The sequence below is a fragment of the Heliconius melpomene genome, chromosome 4 (genome assembly GCF_056956725.1).
Source record: "Heliconius melpomene rosina isolate 202511_hmr_F chromosome 4, ASM5695672v1, whole genome shotgun sequence".
Taxonomy (NCBI): domain Eukaryota; kingdom Metazoa; phylum Arthropoda; class Insecta; order Lepidoptera; family Nymphalidae; genus Heliconius; species Heliconius melpomene.
In genome coordinates, this window is record NC_140392.1 from 241,067 (window position 1) to 261,455 (window position 20,389).

General features: G+C 37.8%; 1 protein-coding gene across 1 annotated transcript; it reads left to right on the forward strand.

Annotated features, from left to right (window-relative positions):
• The first annotated feature begins 12,577 nt into the window (after positions 1-12,577).
• Positions 12,578-12,922, forward strand: LOC146539322 (uncharacterized). Its single transcript, XM_085185156.1, has one exon. It carries the CDS (start codon positions 12,578-12,580, stop codon positions 12,920-12,922), a length of 345 nt encoding a protein of 114 aa, XP_085041282.1.
• Positions 12,923-20,389: the final 7,467 nt, after the last annotated feature.

Sequence of the window (20,389 nt, forward strand, 5' to 3'; positions counted from 1 at the left end):
ATATTGATTATTATTATTTTTCAAATAAATAGTATTTTATTAAGTCTTCGTATTAAGCATAATAAAAGAAAAGTTAATTAGATTTCATTAGTTATTTAGATTATTATTAGAAATATTGTTCTCTAGTAATAGTGACAAATACCTATTTAAGTTTTATCAGTAACTAGATCCAGGCAGGCGTCGCCGGGCGGCGGGCGCAGTGCACCGCGTACCCAGGCTAAGTATAGTCCAGGCATCTAGAATAGGCGCGCTATTAGTAGAGCTGTAACGTGTCGGTTAGCAAAGTAGCTAACTAAGGCCGAATCTCGCAGACTAGAGCTGCGTAAAGATAAAACATTTTATTTCTATTGTAATGATTTTAATTTAAAAACTATTATCCTCGTGGCCCCTTGGCACAGCGTCTGAGTGTAAATACGATGGTTGTGGCTGCATGCATTAATTATTTTCATTTGCTTTGCTCTGGTTAGAAGACAAATTGCGGCGTTAAGTTCCGCCATGTAACACGAAATATCTCGCCAATTGGGCGGAAAGAAAATAACATATTGTTAACTGAACAATAGGTTCTCTCTGTTTCCTCTGCTATGCGCGATATGTCAATAGGAATCCTGCTAGTGTGCAGGTGTCCGTAAATAACTCGGAATCGGACAGTCTCGTCAAGTGTACTGGGTGCCTTCAGATGAAGCTTTTTTCAAAACAAATGCTTCTGAAATCGAGGTTAATTTGTTTTCGTTTAGGTTCTGACGCCATCACGGGCGACTCAAAAGAGACTCGCCGCGTAGTCTTATAGTTATTATCTTAGCATATTTTAGAAGCTTTATTGGTAACCAAAATGGAATGTAATTTCTTTGTATTTGTTTAAGTTTTTCTCGTATAGTTCTTTATATATCGGACTAATTATAAGGAAGGTCTATAATTTATTAAATAACTTTAGGCCTTGAGTATCTCTTAAGGCCGTCGTGCCGCAGCAGCACAGCGCCTGACTGTAAACGCGATGGTTGTGGGTTCGATGCCGCTTGAAGGAATGAGATGTCTTCATTCTCTGCTCAGGTAGACAAAGTGTGTCGTTGGGTACTGCTACTTAGCGTTCAATATCTCGAAAGTTGGGCGGAAACTGAGAAGCATAGTGTCTTAGCACTAGGTCTCTGCCCACCTTGCAATATGCATATATACAGCATGCAATTAAAAAATCTTTCTTGGCCTGTATTTTAAAATAAAGACACTTTGATCGTGTTATTGCAATAAAAGATTAGCAAAAACTAGAACACTAGATCAATAAGCCTTTGATCGCAACGGGCGGGCTACTTAACTAATTAATAACGATGAACTATTGGTGCGGAGTCGGCACGCCAGTTGGCAGAGCGGCGATACGAGTGCTAACTCGGCACCCGCGCCAGAGCTGTCTTTGACCACTACAAAAGAAGAGGCGCGCCTTCTAAATATATTCATAATACCTTCACAAATGTCACATGACGCTTCCACTCGCTGTAGGTATAGGAAATTTCTACGTAACCGCACAGTAGTGGAGTGCCACGCATCCAGATGGTGTGGATGGTATTTAAGTTTGTGACGTGCTGTGCGGTTAGAAAATTCTCCATATGAGGCCCTCCATGGAGAACCTGGGCCCTATATAGGGCCAATCGGTGTTTTGGCGTGAAGTACCGTTTCGCTCTATTGATGACCCCCAATTTCTTCGAGGCCGTCTTCTTTGTTTTATATCACAAGAGTCATATACTACCTTATTCACAGAACCTTGTTTACGTGTATTCTATGAGTGTGTGCCTTACATTATACAAATTCAAATTCAAATTATTCTTTATTCAAATAAACTATAAAAGCACTTTTGAATAGTCGAATGTACATCAACAAAAAGCTACCACCGGTTCGGAAGGCAGTTCTGCTGAGAAGAGCCGGCAAGAAACTCAACAGTTGCTCTCTTCAAAGTCAATGGTATATTTTACTATTATCAAACGAATCATTTTTTTTTCTGCTGCGAAATGCATTTACACAGACCGCGCATACATGCCCATAGGGCATCCGCAGCCTCGATGACTTGCAGGAGAATCACCCTGACCCTCCCGCAGTAGCTCCTATAGGGTAGGGGGAGTAGAAGATGCGCATGAATCAAGGTAACTTAGTGTGACTTCTATAATAGGTCTTTTTGGTATATATAGAACTTCTATTTGGTCTTATTTTAATAAATTGATTATACTTCTACGAAATGGGTCTCTTAAAGCACCCGAGCCCTGGGTACGGTTGAAAGAGTCCCTTAGTCGGTCCATTGTAGATCTACAGAGCACATAGGTTTTGATTTTAGTAGATGCAGTGAAAAGGATACATGAATACTTATCGTATCTTTTACTTCAACTCGAAGAAACCGTAGACTCAATATTTAATATTAATTTCAACTCGATATTTTCATGTGATCTTGAGATAAATGGTCCTGTCAGTCGGACAGTCGGACAGACGGCCGACAAAGAGATCCCATAAGGGCTCCAATTTTATTTAGAATTCGAAAAGTTCGAAAAGCTTAAACCGCTGATGGTAGAAACGTGAAGTTTGGACAGATGTTTACTTTTGTAATCTGGACATCCACTAAGAAGAGATTTTGAAAAATTTTAACCCTAAAGGGGTGAAATAGGGGTTGAACAAACAAACATACAAACACATAACATATGGAAAAAATAAAATCGGCACCGATTTTTATAAAATTTTAAATTTAGATTTTTAAAAGTATTTAATTGAACACGTATTTCATTGTTTTCTAGAATTCTCCCCTTAAGGGTGCAAATAAGGGGTTGAAAGTTTGTATGGATTTTTTTTTAAATCGGCATCAATTTGTATAAAATTTTAAATTCATACTCTTAAAAGTATTTAATTAAATACATATTTCATGGTTTTCTAGAATTCATCCCCTAAGGGTGCAAATAAGGGGTAGAAAATTTGTATGGAAAAATCTTTAAATCGCCACCGAATTTTATTAAATTTGAAATTTAGACTCTTAAAAGTATTTAATTGAACACATATTTTATGGTTTTCTAGAATTCTTTCCCTAAGGGTGCAAATAAGGGGTTGAAAGTTTGTATGGAAAAATTATGAAATTGCCACCGATTTTTATGAAATTTGAAATTTAGACTGGTAAAATCATTGAACATCATATTGAACATGTGTTTCCTGGTATTCTAGAATTCATCCCCTAAGGGTGCAAACAAGGGGTTGAAAGTTTGTATGGAAAAATCTTTAAATGGCCACCGATTTTTATACAATTGGAATTTAGTCTCTTAAAAATATTTCATTGAACACATGTTTCATGGTTTATTAGAATTCACCCCTAAATACGCAAGCGAAGCAGCGCGCCTCCGCTAGTATTTATATATAAAAAAGAAAAGGTAATAACAAAGATAGATAAAGGGTACAGTTGTATTTGCGACACAGCTAAGTGAATGATGCCTGTATGATGCAAGTGCACGAAATGGCAAGTCGCGAGTCACGGCAGACACTGATAGATCGTTTGCAAATTAGCGACTTCCGCAGTTTTTGCAGTAACTGGTTCAATCTAAGTCAAAGCAATTATAATCGCGAGAGTCACGGTGACGGCGCGCTATTGGCGCACCCAGTGCCAGCCCAGGGCCCGACGAGACCAACGTATACAATCTGTTATTCAATTCTTGGTATTCTAGTCTTCTTTCGCATATTAACTGACCAGGTTTATAAAGTGCCGCATCACGATGACTTTGTAAATTCAATCATGCAATTTACACGCGTTATCATAAGTTTAAAGTCTCTTTATTATTACTACATAAAATACACCACGGACAATGGTGGTTCGTGCCCTTTTCTGCTCTTTGTTTCTTTTCGTTATTTTTTGTGATTTTGACATATTTAAGTGATGGTTTGTTCTATTCCGGCGGTTGCGTTGCCTTGTTGTGAGTTCCATATTCGGTGTTTCGTCTTCATTCATTTGTCGCCTCTTGGTCTATGTCACGGGAGATGTCTGATGATGGATCTTTAGGTTAGGTATAGTCTATTATATCGGTGACTGGAGATTCAGTGGTTCAACGGATGAACCTGCCGGCGGCGTCTTCATTTTTAAGTCACTTTCTATGAAAAAAATAATAATATCCAAGAGTTTTATTTAATATAATAATTTAGGATTAATATATAGACTTAATATAGGATTTGAAGTTTTGTAGACAAATAATTATTAAATTATTGAGATATTTAGAAAACGGCATGCAATTGAAATACGTTATGAGAACGAGAGAATCATTGTATCATCTCAACATGCCTAGATCACAGGGACGTCTCACCGCCCACTTGCACCGGTACTCGCACCGGTCAGGTCAAAGCACTTCAGTAAAAACATGTTTATATGCGCGTATACATATATAGAACAGTTCAAGTCAATTGCTTCGATTTTCGTAGTCTGGTTAGACAACGTGCAGCGTTGTTACCTGTAAGCATCGAGGTTACATATCTATCCCATCACAATATATTTACACAAACTAAACTAACAACTATATGCAATACTAATAAGACGTAGTGTTGTTTACAACAACGAGCAGTCACGATGACTCGCGTTCCCTGTACCTGGAACTTGGAGGTTCATTATAATATCTTGTAAATAGTCATTTTTATAATTGACCAATTTATAAATAAGACAAGTATGTCGCAATAAATATAGATAAACTTGGCACAGCAACGACCTGAGTCGGGTTCTTGTATCGCGTAGAAAACTAAATCTGGTTTTAGTTGTAACTGACCAAAACAAAAAATGGTTCATTATGGTTCTTTGTGTTAAAAAAACTATGTTTCTGTAACTAAGTATGTACAAACTTCAATAGAGAGATGCTAACAATATAAATAAGTTGTAACAAGCGTATAAGACTTACGTTGTAGGTACATAGCTGTGCATTACATGGTCCCGGCCGAACATCGAGGACATCAGTCTAATGTCATTTTAATTGAAAGCCAGTGTGTAGTAGCAGAACAGCACACAGCAGGGTAGGCAGAGGGATCCTAGTGTTCAGACACTCGGTTCCCCACTTTCTGCCGAATTCTGTAGGCATTGAGTGGTGCTGAGTGGCAGAACTCAACCGCGCTTTGCCGTAACACGAGAGGGAAGAAATGGAAATAGAAATTTAAATAAATATTTTACTTCCTCGAGTGGGGATCGAACTCACAACTGTCGCGTTACAGTCACACCCTTGTGCCGCTGCGCCACTACGGTTATATTTTATTTATTTCATTAATCCTTTTTGCTAGAATACCGTCAGTGAACATAATTATAATGCCTCGAATTTCAACAAAAAACGGAGAATAGATTATCTCTCCTAATTTGTAATGCACAAAAAGTCGTACAACAAAAATTCATCATATTTCATCATCTTTATATTGGAGGTCATTCGAAGCGACTGATTATTTATGATTATAACACATATAATACAGGTGTAGAGGCACATCATCACGACGCGGCGGCCGCGGTCGACCGACTCGTGGAGCGCTGCTCCGATCATAGGTTCATAATTTGGTTTATATTTTTTGCCACTGTTTTGTTAGTATTAATTGTTTTGAAGAATTTTATAAAATAATATGTATAATTTAAGACATCCACTGAGCATTCATTCTATATATATCCCTACATTTTTTCTTAATCTAACGTCAATATTAAGTTTCACGATTGTGTAATTCCTGAGATTATTAACGTTATATTAAAAGTAGCAAATCAAATAAACCGAACTTTAGGTGTCACTTTTTTTTTTTTTTATGGAAAAAGGACAAGGCAAACGAGCGTTCGGGTCACCTGATGATGATCACCGCCGCCCACGACCCCGTGTAGTACCAGAGGAGCTACAGGTGCGTTGCCGGCCTTTGAGATGGAGATAGACGCGCTTTTTGAAGGTACCCATATCGTACCGACCTGGAAACACTGCCGCGGGTAGGCTATTCCACAGTTCGGTGGCGCGTGGAAGGAAATTCCTACGAAACCGCACAGTAGTGGAGTGCCACGCATCCAGACTGCACTGCAACTGTGTAGTTCAAAGTACACAAATGTCAACACTAACATACTCGTAAACTACTATGATCAAACACTACTTTGGATAGAAAATAGAAAAAATAAATAGACATTTGGCTCTAGGCACACCCGGATGTGCTGTCGTGCAATGTATTGTGCAATGTACTTACATATTCATTATTTTTGTAACGCTCGCTGTTCAAACTATCTGACGACGTTCATTATTATTGTTATTTCTTTATTAATTACGAACTTAGTACTGCACCATAACACCTCTGAGGAACATTGCTTTTACCTAAAAAAAAATCCGTAGTTCCAGAGATGTTAGCGCTTCGCCTTGTTTGACTTATAGGTAGGGAACGGAGGGTCTCAACACTACCCGCTCAGCAGTGTAGGCCTAGGCAGGGATGTCTCCACTGCTAAGCGGGTAGGCCTGAAGCTAATTTGAAATATTTGAATAGTACTTATACCTTTCATGAGATTCAATGAACATAAGGCAAACACGTTTGTTTATTTTTTTAAGAACTTTCTCGTTAATATCGTATCGTGTGCGGCGTGACGGCGTGACGGCGTGACGGCGTGTGCGCAACAAATCTTAAACCAAATGAGAGTCTACTAAACAGTGACAGCGCGAGTTAGATACAGGATGCTGATAGCTTATTTTGTTAAAATCCAAAATTGACACTTATAACTTTAAAATGATAAATACCAGAAAAATATTCAAAAATAATAAAGTTTGTTTGAAAAATGTTAGCGACTTCAATTCATCAAATGACACGGGTCAAAGTAATTGGTTTTCGATATATTTCAAGGTGAGTTCCTCCAGGCGGAGGCACCAGACGGGTGAGGCGGGGGAGGCGGGCGCTCCTTTTCCGGAAGTGCATAAGTGATTATATTTGGTTCCTTTGTCACACAACTCCGTTTGATAAACACAAATGCTCGACACACCGGGGACGTGCCGCTCGTGGAGGGCACCTTGCCTTCCTACCTGCCTACCTACCTACCTGCCTACCTGCCTACCTACCTACCTGCCTACCTGCCTACCTGCCTACCTACATATAAGTATGACGGTTCATTTGTTTTAAAAATCTTACTGAATTGGCGAAATGAATTGTGCTCAACTAGCACGCTCGAAACGTCATATATCAAGAATTCAATTAAATCTTAATGAGTACTATATCGTCTTGATACTCATACAATAGTGAAATTGAATTAAAAGTTAAATAATTAGAAGTATGTACGTACGAGTATATGTAAATAGCTCAAATATCTGTTCTAAAATGTTTAATTGATACTCGACGGCGTGAGTGATTTTATTGAAGCAAGAAATCTTTATCTTCCATCTGTCTAATTACCAAACTAAGGTTCAATTATTTCGTTTACGCGCAAAGAGGCAGATGACTAAAACAAAATACCCACCCCACCCAACCCCACCCCACCCCACCTTATCAAAATAAAATTAATCAAATCAGCTTCACGCTTTATTCCGCACACAGAATTGTAAGTAGAGGGAACCTTCTGTTAAGACACTCCGCTGCTTATTTTCCGCCAAATTCTGGGGGTATTGTGGCGGAACTCAACGCCGGGCTTTGTCTCGACATCAGAGCGAAGAACTTTTTTTTCGAACATAAGGTTAATGCTGTTGGCCCTATTGGCTTTTACAGCGACACCGGTTGGGTAGGGAAGAGGGTACTCTGTCCCTGAAGAAGTGCAAGCACTAAGTGGCTGCCTGTGAGGAAGTCGACGACTGTAAGGGCGAAGAAATATTTATTTGTCGAGAAAATGACCATATCACTGTGCAAAAATTAAAAATACAGTTGACGAGCACTGCGTATCGTTCATTGTGTCGAAATGATAACGATATCTTATCACAAGGCAGTCAGTATTGGTTATCAGCTAGGAGCTGGTATCTAGTGCGAGGTGGTGGAGAGGCCACTACGCAGTATTATTGCACAGATCGAGTAACTCAATAACACGTACGTAACATATCAAAGTCCGAGGCGGGTCGGATCACTGCGGTAGTAATTACCTTCAGGTTAAATATAATTCTCCCGCCAAGGACAACCACCTACCGGTCCTACCACACACTCGTGTCGTCACCCGGCGCCGCGCTCGCGCAACACAAATATTTATTTACTAATTTCTAATACTTTCGTGATCTAATAACATTATCATTTTAAAGACAATATCCATACATTAATAGCTAAAGTTTCAGTCAATGCAACAAAACATTAATTTAGTAGTAATGTCGTCGCATGCAATTCTTCAAAAATACAACAGTGAAAATTGCATTTATATCGGGTAAGCTGTTTCTGAGATTAGCGTGAAAAAAAAAACCGGCTAAGTGCGAGTCGGATTCGCCCACTGAGGCTTCTGTGCCAATTGTAGGATAGTAGATCAACTGGAAGTACACTGTGAGGCTTATAAAAATTGACAAACAAAAGTTTGCACGCATATGCACTCATTTTGTATGAACTGAACAACAAATATAAGTTTGTAGTGTTTTTTTCATTTTTTGCAATGTTTCCTTTATCTGTGCTTTAGGACGTTGCTTCGTACCAAATTTCAAGATTCTGGGTTCACGGAAAATACTCTGTAGGTTTTGATTCCCCCGCGAGTTTTGAAAATTTGCGGCTTAAACGGCATAGACTTTGATTGCGTTAGGTTAGAAGTTTAATTTTTTCACAGATCTCCAATGATAGATTTTCTTACATATTATCTTCCATGTACAGACAGCGATGACAGTTTTATTGTAAGTATAAATAATAAATATTTTGTTCAAAATATAAATGAAGTGTTGTTGTAAGAATACTGCATGTTCTCATTGTGTCGACAGATGAACTCTAGATATAACTAATTGAACTATAAAATCAAAACATCATTTATTGAATAACTTTTGATATGTACTTACTGTTACTTATATATTAAATCGAGACCCTCGTGGCGCAGTGGCAGAAGCGTGTCTGTAAACGAGCATGACGGTTGTGGCCTCGATTTCCACTCCATGGAAGTGATTAAATTATTTATTTCTAATATTTCCATTTTCTTGCTCGGTAACAAGGTTTGGTGCAGCGTTGAGTTCCGCATTACTCAACACGCAATGCTTTAAAGATTCGGCGGAGAGTGGAGAATGGAGTGTCTTAAATATAGGTTCCCTCTGCCTGCTTTGCTACTTGAGGAATACACGCTGTATTAAGTTAAAAAAAAACCCATAATAACCCGTAACGATATCTGATTAGGTATACATATGACGAAATTTGCCTGTTTATTACCTCCTCTGCTATATACGAGATAAAGCTGAAGCTAAGAAATAATAAAGATGAAGCAAAAACGGCAAACAACATTTAGCACACTACAAGTCAATGGCATGTCTGGCATGTACTCGTAAGCAGTATATAATTATAGAAGTAGTTAAAACTTGTGACATAGTATAGGTACGATATGACACGCACGAGGGTGCCAGGTGGCAAAACGCCAACGTCACGTGCTGACCGCGCCCGACGTTGCTTAACTTCGCTGATCGAACGAGAACCAGTGTGTTATGATGATAATGAGAAGGTAGGAAGAAGAGAAGATATGTATGGAAGAATACGGTTGACGAGTCGTGCCCCCTCTGTTGCGGCGGCAGCGTGGGATGGAACTATCTCGCTTCACCCCGGTCTCCCCTCTCCCGCGCGACAGGCGGGGATACTTACCACTACTACTACCGAAGATTATGAAAGAGCGCTTGAAATATCTAAACATAATAATATTCCTCGAGCTTATGTAACTAACAAAATATTACAACTCGCAACGTTACGTTTTTTAAATAATAATTTAGCTTAAAAACGTTGGCTTCAATTCAATAAACATACAAACAAAATTGTAGACAATGAATAACTTAAGTTTTTAAAACATGAAGATGATAGATTCTTAATCTGCACCATACATAAGTAAGTATCTAATGCAACATGAAGCATCAAAGTAGCTAAAGGAGAGTGCCGACTGCCGACGGAGTGTTTCGAAGGAATGGTGCGTCACAAACAAGTATTTGCTCGTCGCCGCCCGACGTCTGTCAATAACGACTCACGGCGGCTGTCGGAGGGACCTTTACTTTACGTGCTTTTAATAAAAGAAAAAATGATTATAACAAAAATCAAATCAAATCAGCTTCACGCTGTAGTGTTTACACTCCGTTCCCCACTTTTCTGGAGGCTTTGCGTGTTGAGTGGCAGAACTCAACTCCGCGCTTTTGCCTTGACGCCCGAGCGAAGAAATGGAAATATAAACGTAAATAAATATTTCACTTCCTCGGGTAGGGATTGAACCCACAACCGTCGCGTTACTGTCACACCCTGGTGCCGCTGCGCCACGACGGCCTTTATCTAATTGATTATTTGCTTACGATTATATTATAAGCAAATGTTTTAAGATTTATAAATAATAGCACAATGCACTTAGCAAACATTGCTATTATACATTACCAGGAACTTAGTATATATCCTCGTGTTAAATGAATTCATTATTAGGATAATTAGGAGAGTCCAAGTTGAATAATTAAAGAAAACTATAAATAGAGATAAAATAAGTTAGAGTTATTTCGTTCTTACAGGAGAATTATGAAAGAATATAGTTTCACATATTTAAATCAAGTTTTTATAAATATTAATATAGATACAAGAATATGTATAAGCATGTAAAAGTGCTGAGATATAATGATACCTCATTATCCGAGTAGGCTTCAGCTCGTCCTCCTCAGAGAGTCAGGTACGGGACGGGACATTACCGCTTATTGTGGAAATCTTTATAAAATAAATATTAAAGTATTTCCACTTGGAAAACAATTATTGAGAGCATTCCGCTTCAGCATTGATGGCGGAGTACATACACGTGTAGTACCTACATGTACTTTTATTTAAGCTCCGTTTTGATGAAGTGAAACATACGAGTAGTAGTATCTCTTGGTCGTCGCCGTTACCAGGACAACGGCGACAACGCCGCCGTCTTTGCTCGTCACATGGAATAAATAAAGTAGAACTCGAACTATGAGCGGTTTTGGCACACTTCTTTGTTCTTCGAGAGTTCATAAAATGAACTTTATGTATATTGCTTTAGAATCTCAGACGGCGGTATTTGTTTTTCTGTCGGTTTGTCGTCCACGAGAGGCGCGATGACGACGTAATTGCTTATAGCCTTTTATGTTTAGCTTTGTTCGCGAGATGCTATTGTCTGCTATTGTCTGCTACTGAGTGTCGCGGCCGCCATTGTGGGAATTAGGCGGTGTTGTACACCGGAGGGCTGTCAGCGGCCGCGGCGCTCGATTAGTCATATTATTGAAGTCCCTATTAAACTTTTTCCGATTCGCCTTTATTAAATCGTCTTGGACTCGCAGGTATCAGATAAAGAACATAAAGGTAACATCATAAAAGAAGTCGTATTATAAGAAGAGTTTAACAAAATGTGGTTATCCTTTTTAACCGACTTCTGTAAGAAAAGGAGGTTATCAATTCGACTGTATGTTTTTCTTTTTTTTTTATTTTTTTTTATGTTTGTTACCTCATAACTTTTGATTGGATGAAATTTTTTATTTTTTTTTTATTTGAAAGGTGAAGCTTCCCGAATGGTCCCATTTTTTTGGTCCATGTCTGACAAAGGTATCTATGAGAAAATCATATAAGTCTTAAATTTGCATTAGGCATGTGCGCGACAAATAGCCGAATAACTCAATGTCGCGCCAATCGATTTTGATGATTCTTTTTTTATTTGAAAGGATACACTTCAAGGATAATTTGGTGAAAGTTTGGTTAGGTACCGATTATGGAATCCGATGAAAATTGAGAAAGTTTGTTTTTTTTTTGGTAAAAAATTGATTATACTGTAATAGTTACAAGCAAAAACTTTTTTAATTGATGTCAGAAGTGAGATTCCTGATCGTTGCATTTCTTTTCAACCAATCTCAAAAAAGAGGATGTTCTCATTTTCAACCAACTTCAAAAAAGGGAGATTCCGAACTCACCCGAATACTTTTTATGTATGTTCTTGTCAATATACTAAAATGTAACTTTGCACAACAATAATAGCTAATTAAATGAAGTTTTACAAAGAAAAACCACAACCACTCGTTGACAACCACTACCACCACCATCACCACTCGTTTAAGAAGCATCATTTTAAGATCTACCCATCACTAAAAATCGTAAAATAAATTAATTTTTAACAAAAAGAAAAACCGACTTCTAACAACGAACTAAAAAGTGAAAAATAATTATATAAAGATTTTATAATTTTGAAGTCGGTGGCAGACTAATGCTACAACACCTTTACTACAATATCTAATTACTAAGCCTGTTTGTTTTACTTGGCACCGACTTCAAAATTATAAAATCTTTATATAATTATTTTTCTTATTGCCAAGGCCCGAGCAACTTTCACGCAGCTACGACCCATTTGGCAGTCACGTAAATTAACCCGTAGAGTTAAACTCAAGATTTTTGGCTCTAATATAAAGTCAGTGCTGCTTTACGGTTGCGAAACGTGGAAGGTAACCAAAGCTGTGTCGCACCAGCTTCAAGTTTGCGTAAATCGATGTCTTGGCCAAATTCTTGGCATCACTGGCCCGAACTAATTTCGAATGTCAACCTTCGTGAACTTTGCCGAGAATCACCAATCGACCAGCAAATCAAACGTCGCAAGTGGAACTGGATTGGGCACACGCTGCGCCGAGGTCCCGGCCATATTCCGAAGCAGGCAATGGATTGGAACCCTCAAGGAAAGCGCAAACGTGGCCGTCCCAAGCAAACCTGGAGACGTTCAGTTTTAGACGAGGCGAAAAAGATTGGCAAGACTTGGAACGAAATTAAACGAGAAGCTCAAGATCGTGCAAAATGGCGAAACTCTGTGGATGCCCTCTGCCCCAACTCGGGGACATAGGAATATAAGTCAAGTAAGTCAAGTATATAATTATTTTTCACTTTATAGTTCGTTGTTAGAAGTCGGTTTTTCTTTTTGTTAAAATTAATTTATATCCAAGTCTATTTTTCATTTTATTTTTTATGATGATGAATTCCGCATATAGCAGGTAGGGGAGGGTAGGGTATCCACGGCGGTCGCGTTTACTGCCACACATTCGTGCCACTGCGCCGCGGCGGCCTCGTTTCATTTATTATTACAAATGTAGCATTCGGGATCGGGAGGAAATAGCTATAGCGGTACTTATTTGCTGCAGTCAGTTTACAGCTCGAGAGGGATCGAAATAAAGTTTCGATATCAAAGATCCAGTCTCGAATGCGACCGCGTCGACAAATTGCCCTCATAAAGCGACTGCCTCCTGTCCGGTCGTCGGTCGCCTCTACTGCTCGTAGTAGCTGAGAGCTCCCTGCGCTGGTGGCGACGCCCGCAAGTTGCAACTTACACAAACGTTTACGTCCATTCGGCACTTTATTTCATTTCAACTCCAATAGCACAAATAAACTGCGGCAATTGTAGATTTGTAGAAGTCGAGACCGCCCCCGCGCCTCCCACACCACCCCCTACTGAACTCGACGATACCTATCTTTAAACAAACAGAAGATTCATTAATGATCAAATATTTGAATTCATATCCATAAAAGCTGGTTCACAACATCTGTTCCCCACTTTCCGCCCAATCTTCAAACATCCTTGCAGCTTGAACACAGACTTGTCGCGCTTTGTCTTGCCACCAGAACGAGTAAATGAAAATGATACATTTCTCCAAGAGGAAATCCACCTTACATGTACAGTGACACGCTGCACCACCAGTCCGCGATGGACTCTATATATTCCAAATTGTTGACGTACAATTTTAAAACAGTATGAGGTTTTGAAGGTTGAAGTTATTTGCATGACATAATATGTAATATGTAAATGTTGTTTTATAATATATCTAAAACCTAAATTTATTTGTCGCCTCTTCGACCAGCAATTTCACTGGCAGGCAGGAGGGGGGCGGCAGGGCGGGAGGGCGGTCGTGGGCGTCCGGCAGCGGCCAGATTTATCGTTACTTAGGAGTTCCGTGCGCTGTACTGTGTCGGTGACGAGGTGACGAGGTGACGACGACATCTCATCTGGATAATGTATTTGTACCGAATCGCTGGCATTCTCGTTTGTATCTAAGAACCTGAGTCATCTTTTCGGTGAAGGATTGGGCTTAAAATGGTCGACCACTTACAGGTATTGCCTTACGTTTACTTTATCCAAGGACTTATATCAATGTTGTGTCTTTGACTCTAGGAATAAATGTATATTTTTTATAGAATCTGAATTTTCACCCTATTCAACACAACATAAACCATCGTTATACAGAGAGACAACGTGTGACATCCACTGTTCACTCAACACACAACATGCGAAGACATGGAAGGAATGGGAAATAGATTGTCTGAAAACTAGATTTAGTCTGCCTCTCCTGCTGTGCGGGGAAGAGCACGAATATAGCACAAACGACAGAATATATATATATGTAGAAGGAAGAGATTAGAACAGATATTATATTATCTTAGATGTTTAATGATTAGCTTTAATATTATTATCTGTAGCAACTGTTTATAATATGACTGGCTGTGTTCATGTAAAAATGACAATGTGTCAACACATTTGTATAGCTTTGGAGGAAGTGATCGAAAAGACACTAATTATTGATTATTGTAGAATTACGATTGGCTGACTTATGTTAAAGAGTTTCCAATATGACTTTTATTAGGCCAGTGAGGTAATTTGACCAATAACGCGGAGGCTTATGCCTTGAGTAGAGTCGTGACGTGTGAGGGTGAAGTTCGATTTTAAAATAAGGAGGAAGTGGACGATTGTAGAATGTTTTAATCTTCTGATGTTTTGACGATTGTGAAATGATTCAGTCTTCTGATGTTTGGGAGAAAGGAAGGACTAGTGACGAGTGTCACGAATCTGCTGCGTTATTCCTGCTTGCATTAACCCACAATGGAGCCCACAGGTCTAATAAGAATCATTTGCGAGCAATCTCCTACATATATATATATATATATATATATATACATATATATATATATATATGTAGGAGATTGCTCGCATATATACATTCATTCATACGCAGCAGATTCGTGACACTCGTCACTAGTCCTTCCTTTCTCCAAAACATCAGAAGACTGAATCATTTCACAATCGTCAAAACATCAGAAGACTACACCATTCCACGATCGTCAACTTCCTCCTTATTTTAAAATCGAACTTCACCCTCACACGTCACGACTCTACTCAAGGCATAAGCCTCCGCGTTATTGGTCAAATTACCTCACTGGCCTAATAAAAGTCATATTGGAAACTCTTTAACATAAGTCAGCCAATCGTAATTCTACAATAATCAATAATTAGTGTCTTTTCGATCACTTCCTCTGAAGCTATACAAATGTGTTGACACATTGTCATTTTTTACATGAACACAGCCAGTCATATTATAAACAGTTGCTACAGATGATATTAAAGCTAATCATTAAACATCTAAGATAATATAATATCTGTTCTAATCTCTTCCTTCTACATATATATATAAGTATTTATATATTTACAGGTATGTTTATGTTAGTTTAGGTTAGTTTTCAGTGCGTAGTGTACACGGAGAGCCGACGCTACTCACTGTAGGGTGTATACGGCAGGCGGCGGCGGCGGTTCATGAGATAAATACTTACCAAAGCAACTAAATAAATTTATGTTCCTATCTAGAAATAATTTGTATAATTTATTTAGAGAATATTTTTTATAAATTGAATTAAAGATATGCTGAATTTCAAACATAATTCTGTTTACTTTAAACGTAAACTGTAGGTATTCTTTCTTCTTTTTAAAATAATATTTATTTATATTAATTTTTGTATAAAATTTTCCTTACGTACAAAAAGACAGTGTTTCTCTAGAACGAGCGCCCGGAACCCCCTCCGGTTAGAGTGCCGGTTTCAAAGCACCGGCAATTCAATTCTTTAGTCCGAAAGCGGAAGCCACCTTCCTCTTTGCAGTACGAGCCGTGGCCTGGGTCTACGTATTACACCCGATGATGTTGTCATTATTTACCACCTTTCATTAACTGCTCTATAAAGGTTTATGTAATTTATTTACTTTTCTCATTATTAAGAAAAGATACTTTTAGTTTTTGATAATGAAATACCTCCTATCCGATGTATTTAATGAGGAAAGTAGGTGATTAGAAATAATTGTAGTTTCCACTGACTGTCCGGTGTCGAGGGTGGCGCGTGTAATTAACGCTGACATGCAATAGACCTAAATACTGAATGAGAGTTCTGCACCTATTACTTACTGCGGGGGCCACACGCGACGCGGACATCGGATCTCTTATTCCACATGTTAGGTACCGGAGTTCAAAGTCGACAGCCATCGAATGTACATCCTACAGTATATGTATTATGTAAATAAATAATAACAAAATATATTTATTTGTAGTGAGAAGTAATTAGTTCAGTGTAATTGAATTTGGATTTACCGTAATATACATGTAAAAAAAAAATAAGTACATGTCCTCACGTCACGATCTCGTCCACAGCTAGCCAGCTGCCAGCAGCCAGCAGCCAGCTGCCAGCTCTGTCGCTGTGCCAGGACGGCATCTACAACAAATTCCTTATAACTCTAAAACCAACAGATTATAAGCGAAATTGAATAAAACGTACAAAATATAAACAAACACGTTTAGTACATTTGTTCAGTCAACGCAGTCGGAATAATACGTAGTTGAAGCAATGTTTGAGTTCGTCGTTACTTGTTGACGGAGCGGTCGAGGTGCACTGGGACCAGCGCAGCGGATGTTGGGAGCACGGAAATACTTATATCTTGGATTTATTGCAAATAAATAATAGTTTTATATTCGTAGAGCAGGGGTACAAGCATGCAACTGTAGACGCGACCATTTTGAGTTTGATTCTCACTCGAGGGAAGGAAATATTTCGCTCTTCCTCATAACGAGGCAGAGCGCGGCGTTGAGTTGGGCCACAACACGTAACGCCCCTAGGATTTTTATATAATTTGAAATTTAGACTCTTAAGACTATTTCATTGATCACATGTTTCATGGTTTATTAGAATTCACCCCTAAAGGTGCAAATAATAGACTGAGATCCGACCGTTGAATCCTGCATATACCAGTTTTCTTAATTAAACCTATATTAATGAATAATACATGATTAGTAGAACAGATTACACCTGGGTTGCCTGGAAGAATCCTGCCGCAATCACCTTTAATTACATTTTTTCGTAACTCGTTTTTGAGAAAATTGCACTCATACGTTTTTTATATGAATCGCACATCATTTGAAAGATAATCGCATAAGGAATTGGAAAATTAAGGGTTGCCAGCTCTCAGTCTGCCGCAAGTCTAGGGTTGCCTGGTTTAAATATGTCACTAAATGTTAATAATTTGCACTCATGTGTTTTTTAATGAATTATATATCAAATTAAAGCTTTTTTTTCTGAACACTATTAAACAGGGTTGCCTAGAAAATTCCTGGCGCAAACAGGGGTTGTCAGCGTTTGAAATATTTTATTCAGGTTCCGTTTGACTATGAGAATAGACGATGAAATGCGTGGTCTGCCTTATGTTTTAAAGTAAAATATTATAAGTTGTTCACCTGTTAAATGATGATTTTAATCATATTAAGTACACGCAGAAAACTATTTAAAGATGAAATCATTCTTATTTTTCAAGTATAATATTTGTTTAAATAACCCTTTTAAAACAACTAAATTATCTAATTAAGTAAATGTTTACAAATATCGATCTACTATAAACTATTAATATACATACATATACATCATGTTCCCTTAATATAATGAAGGGTGACCATTATTGCGGATATTTTTTTTTATTAATTATATTGAAAAATACATTTCAATGAACTTCGCTCTTTCTCTCTCTTTGTTCTCTACTTGTTTGATTTGACAACGCTTGCCGCAATTTTTTTTTTCTCACGCAATTTTTAATAATTTGCAAAGGAAACAAATATATATAATAAATAGAATTATAATAAACAAAACTAAGTTAGCAAAATAAATTCGAAGAAGATCTGACAGTAATGCCGACTAATAAACGCTATTTACGGTTTATGACCAAGAGTCGCCAAATATCAATTAGTTGGCTATTTTTTACTATAGATAAACATTTTGCGGCACGATACAAAGCAAACTAAATGCAATATAATTATTTTCGAAGATGGATTGTTTCTAAATGCAATAAAAGTGCAGATGGCCAAATGAGTTGTTTTTGAGCATATTACTTAGTTACTTACCTTTCGTTTTGGAGTAAAGACGTTTTTACTTGACAAAAATGAAGATGTGTTTTTTGTGCGGCAGGAGTGAAAATTTGATAGAATTTAACAAGGAATCTCTCCAAAAGTGTAAAATTATATTATTGTTGCGCTAAAAAATGAATTTTAAATACAGTGACATTTTTTTAAATAGTAACACAGTGCACGGTTATCATTTACAGTGTTACAAAAAGTTCATTGTTTTAAAACAAAAATATAAAGAAGTATTTTTTAATTATTTTGTAATGCAAAACGTAAGTTTACTTTAATGTTTAATATTATATAGTTAAATAAAATCTAGACAATTGTGGCCGTGGGAGTTGCCTCAGTTTTGATTACACTAAGTTAGGGACGTGAGTGAGTGATTACGCTTTATTATAATTATAAGAACCCCTAGAATACCTCAGCATCAGCGTTGGAGGCTACAGAATATCAAATCTGCGGTATGCTGATGATACCACCTTATTTTCGACCAGCATAAGATATATGGAAGAACTTTTGCAAAAAATGGAACGAGTAAGTCTCGATTTTGGACTCAAGATTAACCGCAATAAGACAAAAGTTATGATTGTCGACCGTGCAAATAACAACTCGCCAGAGATTAAATATATCGCGAATTGTGATGTCGTACAATCATATATCTACCTTGGAGCGCTGATGTCCAATAGTGGAAGCTGTGCAGATGAAATCAAGCGACGCATGGCAATTTCTAGAACATCGATGAGTAAGTTAAGGAAAATATGGAGAAGCAGAAACATCACGAAAACTACTAAAATTCGATTAGTCAGGACTCTAGTGTTTCCCATATTTATTTACGCTTGCGAGACATGGACGCTTCGGAAGAGTGACGAGATGAAGATAGACGCTCTCGAGATGTGGTGCTGGAGGAAAATGCTTGGAGTATCTTGGACGGAATTTAGAACGAACGAGTCCATACTCCAGGAACTCGACGTAAAACAAAAGTTGTCCTTCATTGTCAAAGCACGGATTCTCACTTTCTTCGGACATATTTCTCGAAAAGAAGATATTTCCATGCAACGCCTTGTGATTCAGGGAAAAGTTGAGGGTAGCAGGCCACGCGGTAGATCTCCCATGCGATGGACAGACCAAGTGAAGGCTGCCCTCGATGACCCTCTCTACGAGTGCACCAGGCAGGCAGTCAACCGCGTAGAATGGCGTCGGACTGTGTGGCGCACCACCAACCTTTAAAAAAAAAGACGACCACGACCGCTCTGTCAAGAGCGAAACGACTAAGAAGAAGAATACCTAAATATAGAAGACATAAGATATAATTGTAGAAGACCTAAATGCCTTAAAAACTATCAGCATAGACGGACAAGTTCTTGCTAACGATTTTTTTTTATTTATATTTTATAATAGTTTTTATTAGTTGAATAGTTTTCAATTACTTTGCAAAAACGTAGATATTCGTTGTCAAATCAAACAAGCAGAGAGCGACGAGAGAGAGAGAGTTTATTGAAATGTAATTTTCCATTAATTAATAAAAAAAATATCCGCAATAATTGTCACCCCTCATTATATTAAGGAAACATGTTGTAATTAATACCTTATAGTAGATCGATATTTGTAAACATTTACTTAATTGGATAATTTAGTTGTTTTAAAAGGGTTATTTAAACAAATATTATTATTTATAAAATATATTTTGCGAAGACTCAATATTATGGATTATTATTTTACTTGAAAAATAAGGATGATTTCATCTATAAATAGTTTTCTGCGTGTACTTAATATGATTAAAATCATCATTTAACAGGTGAACAATTAGAATAAACATTGATTTTAAGATTGACCTTCTATTATATAATATTTTACTTTAAAACATAAGGCAGACCACGCATTTCATCGTCTATTCTCATAGCCAAACGGAACCTGAATAAAATATTTCAAACGCTGGCAACCCCTGTTTACGGTAGGAATTTTTCAGGCAACTCTGTTTAATAGTGTTCAGAAAAAAATAAGCTTTAATTTGATATATAATTCATTAAAAAAACACATGAGTGCAAATTATTAACATTTAGTGACATGTTTAAACCAGGCAACCCTAGACTTGCGGCAGACTGAGAGCTGGCAACCCT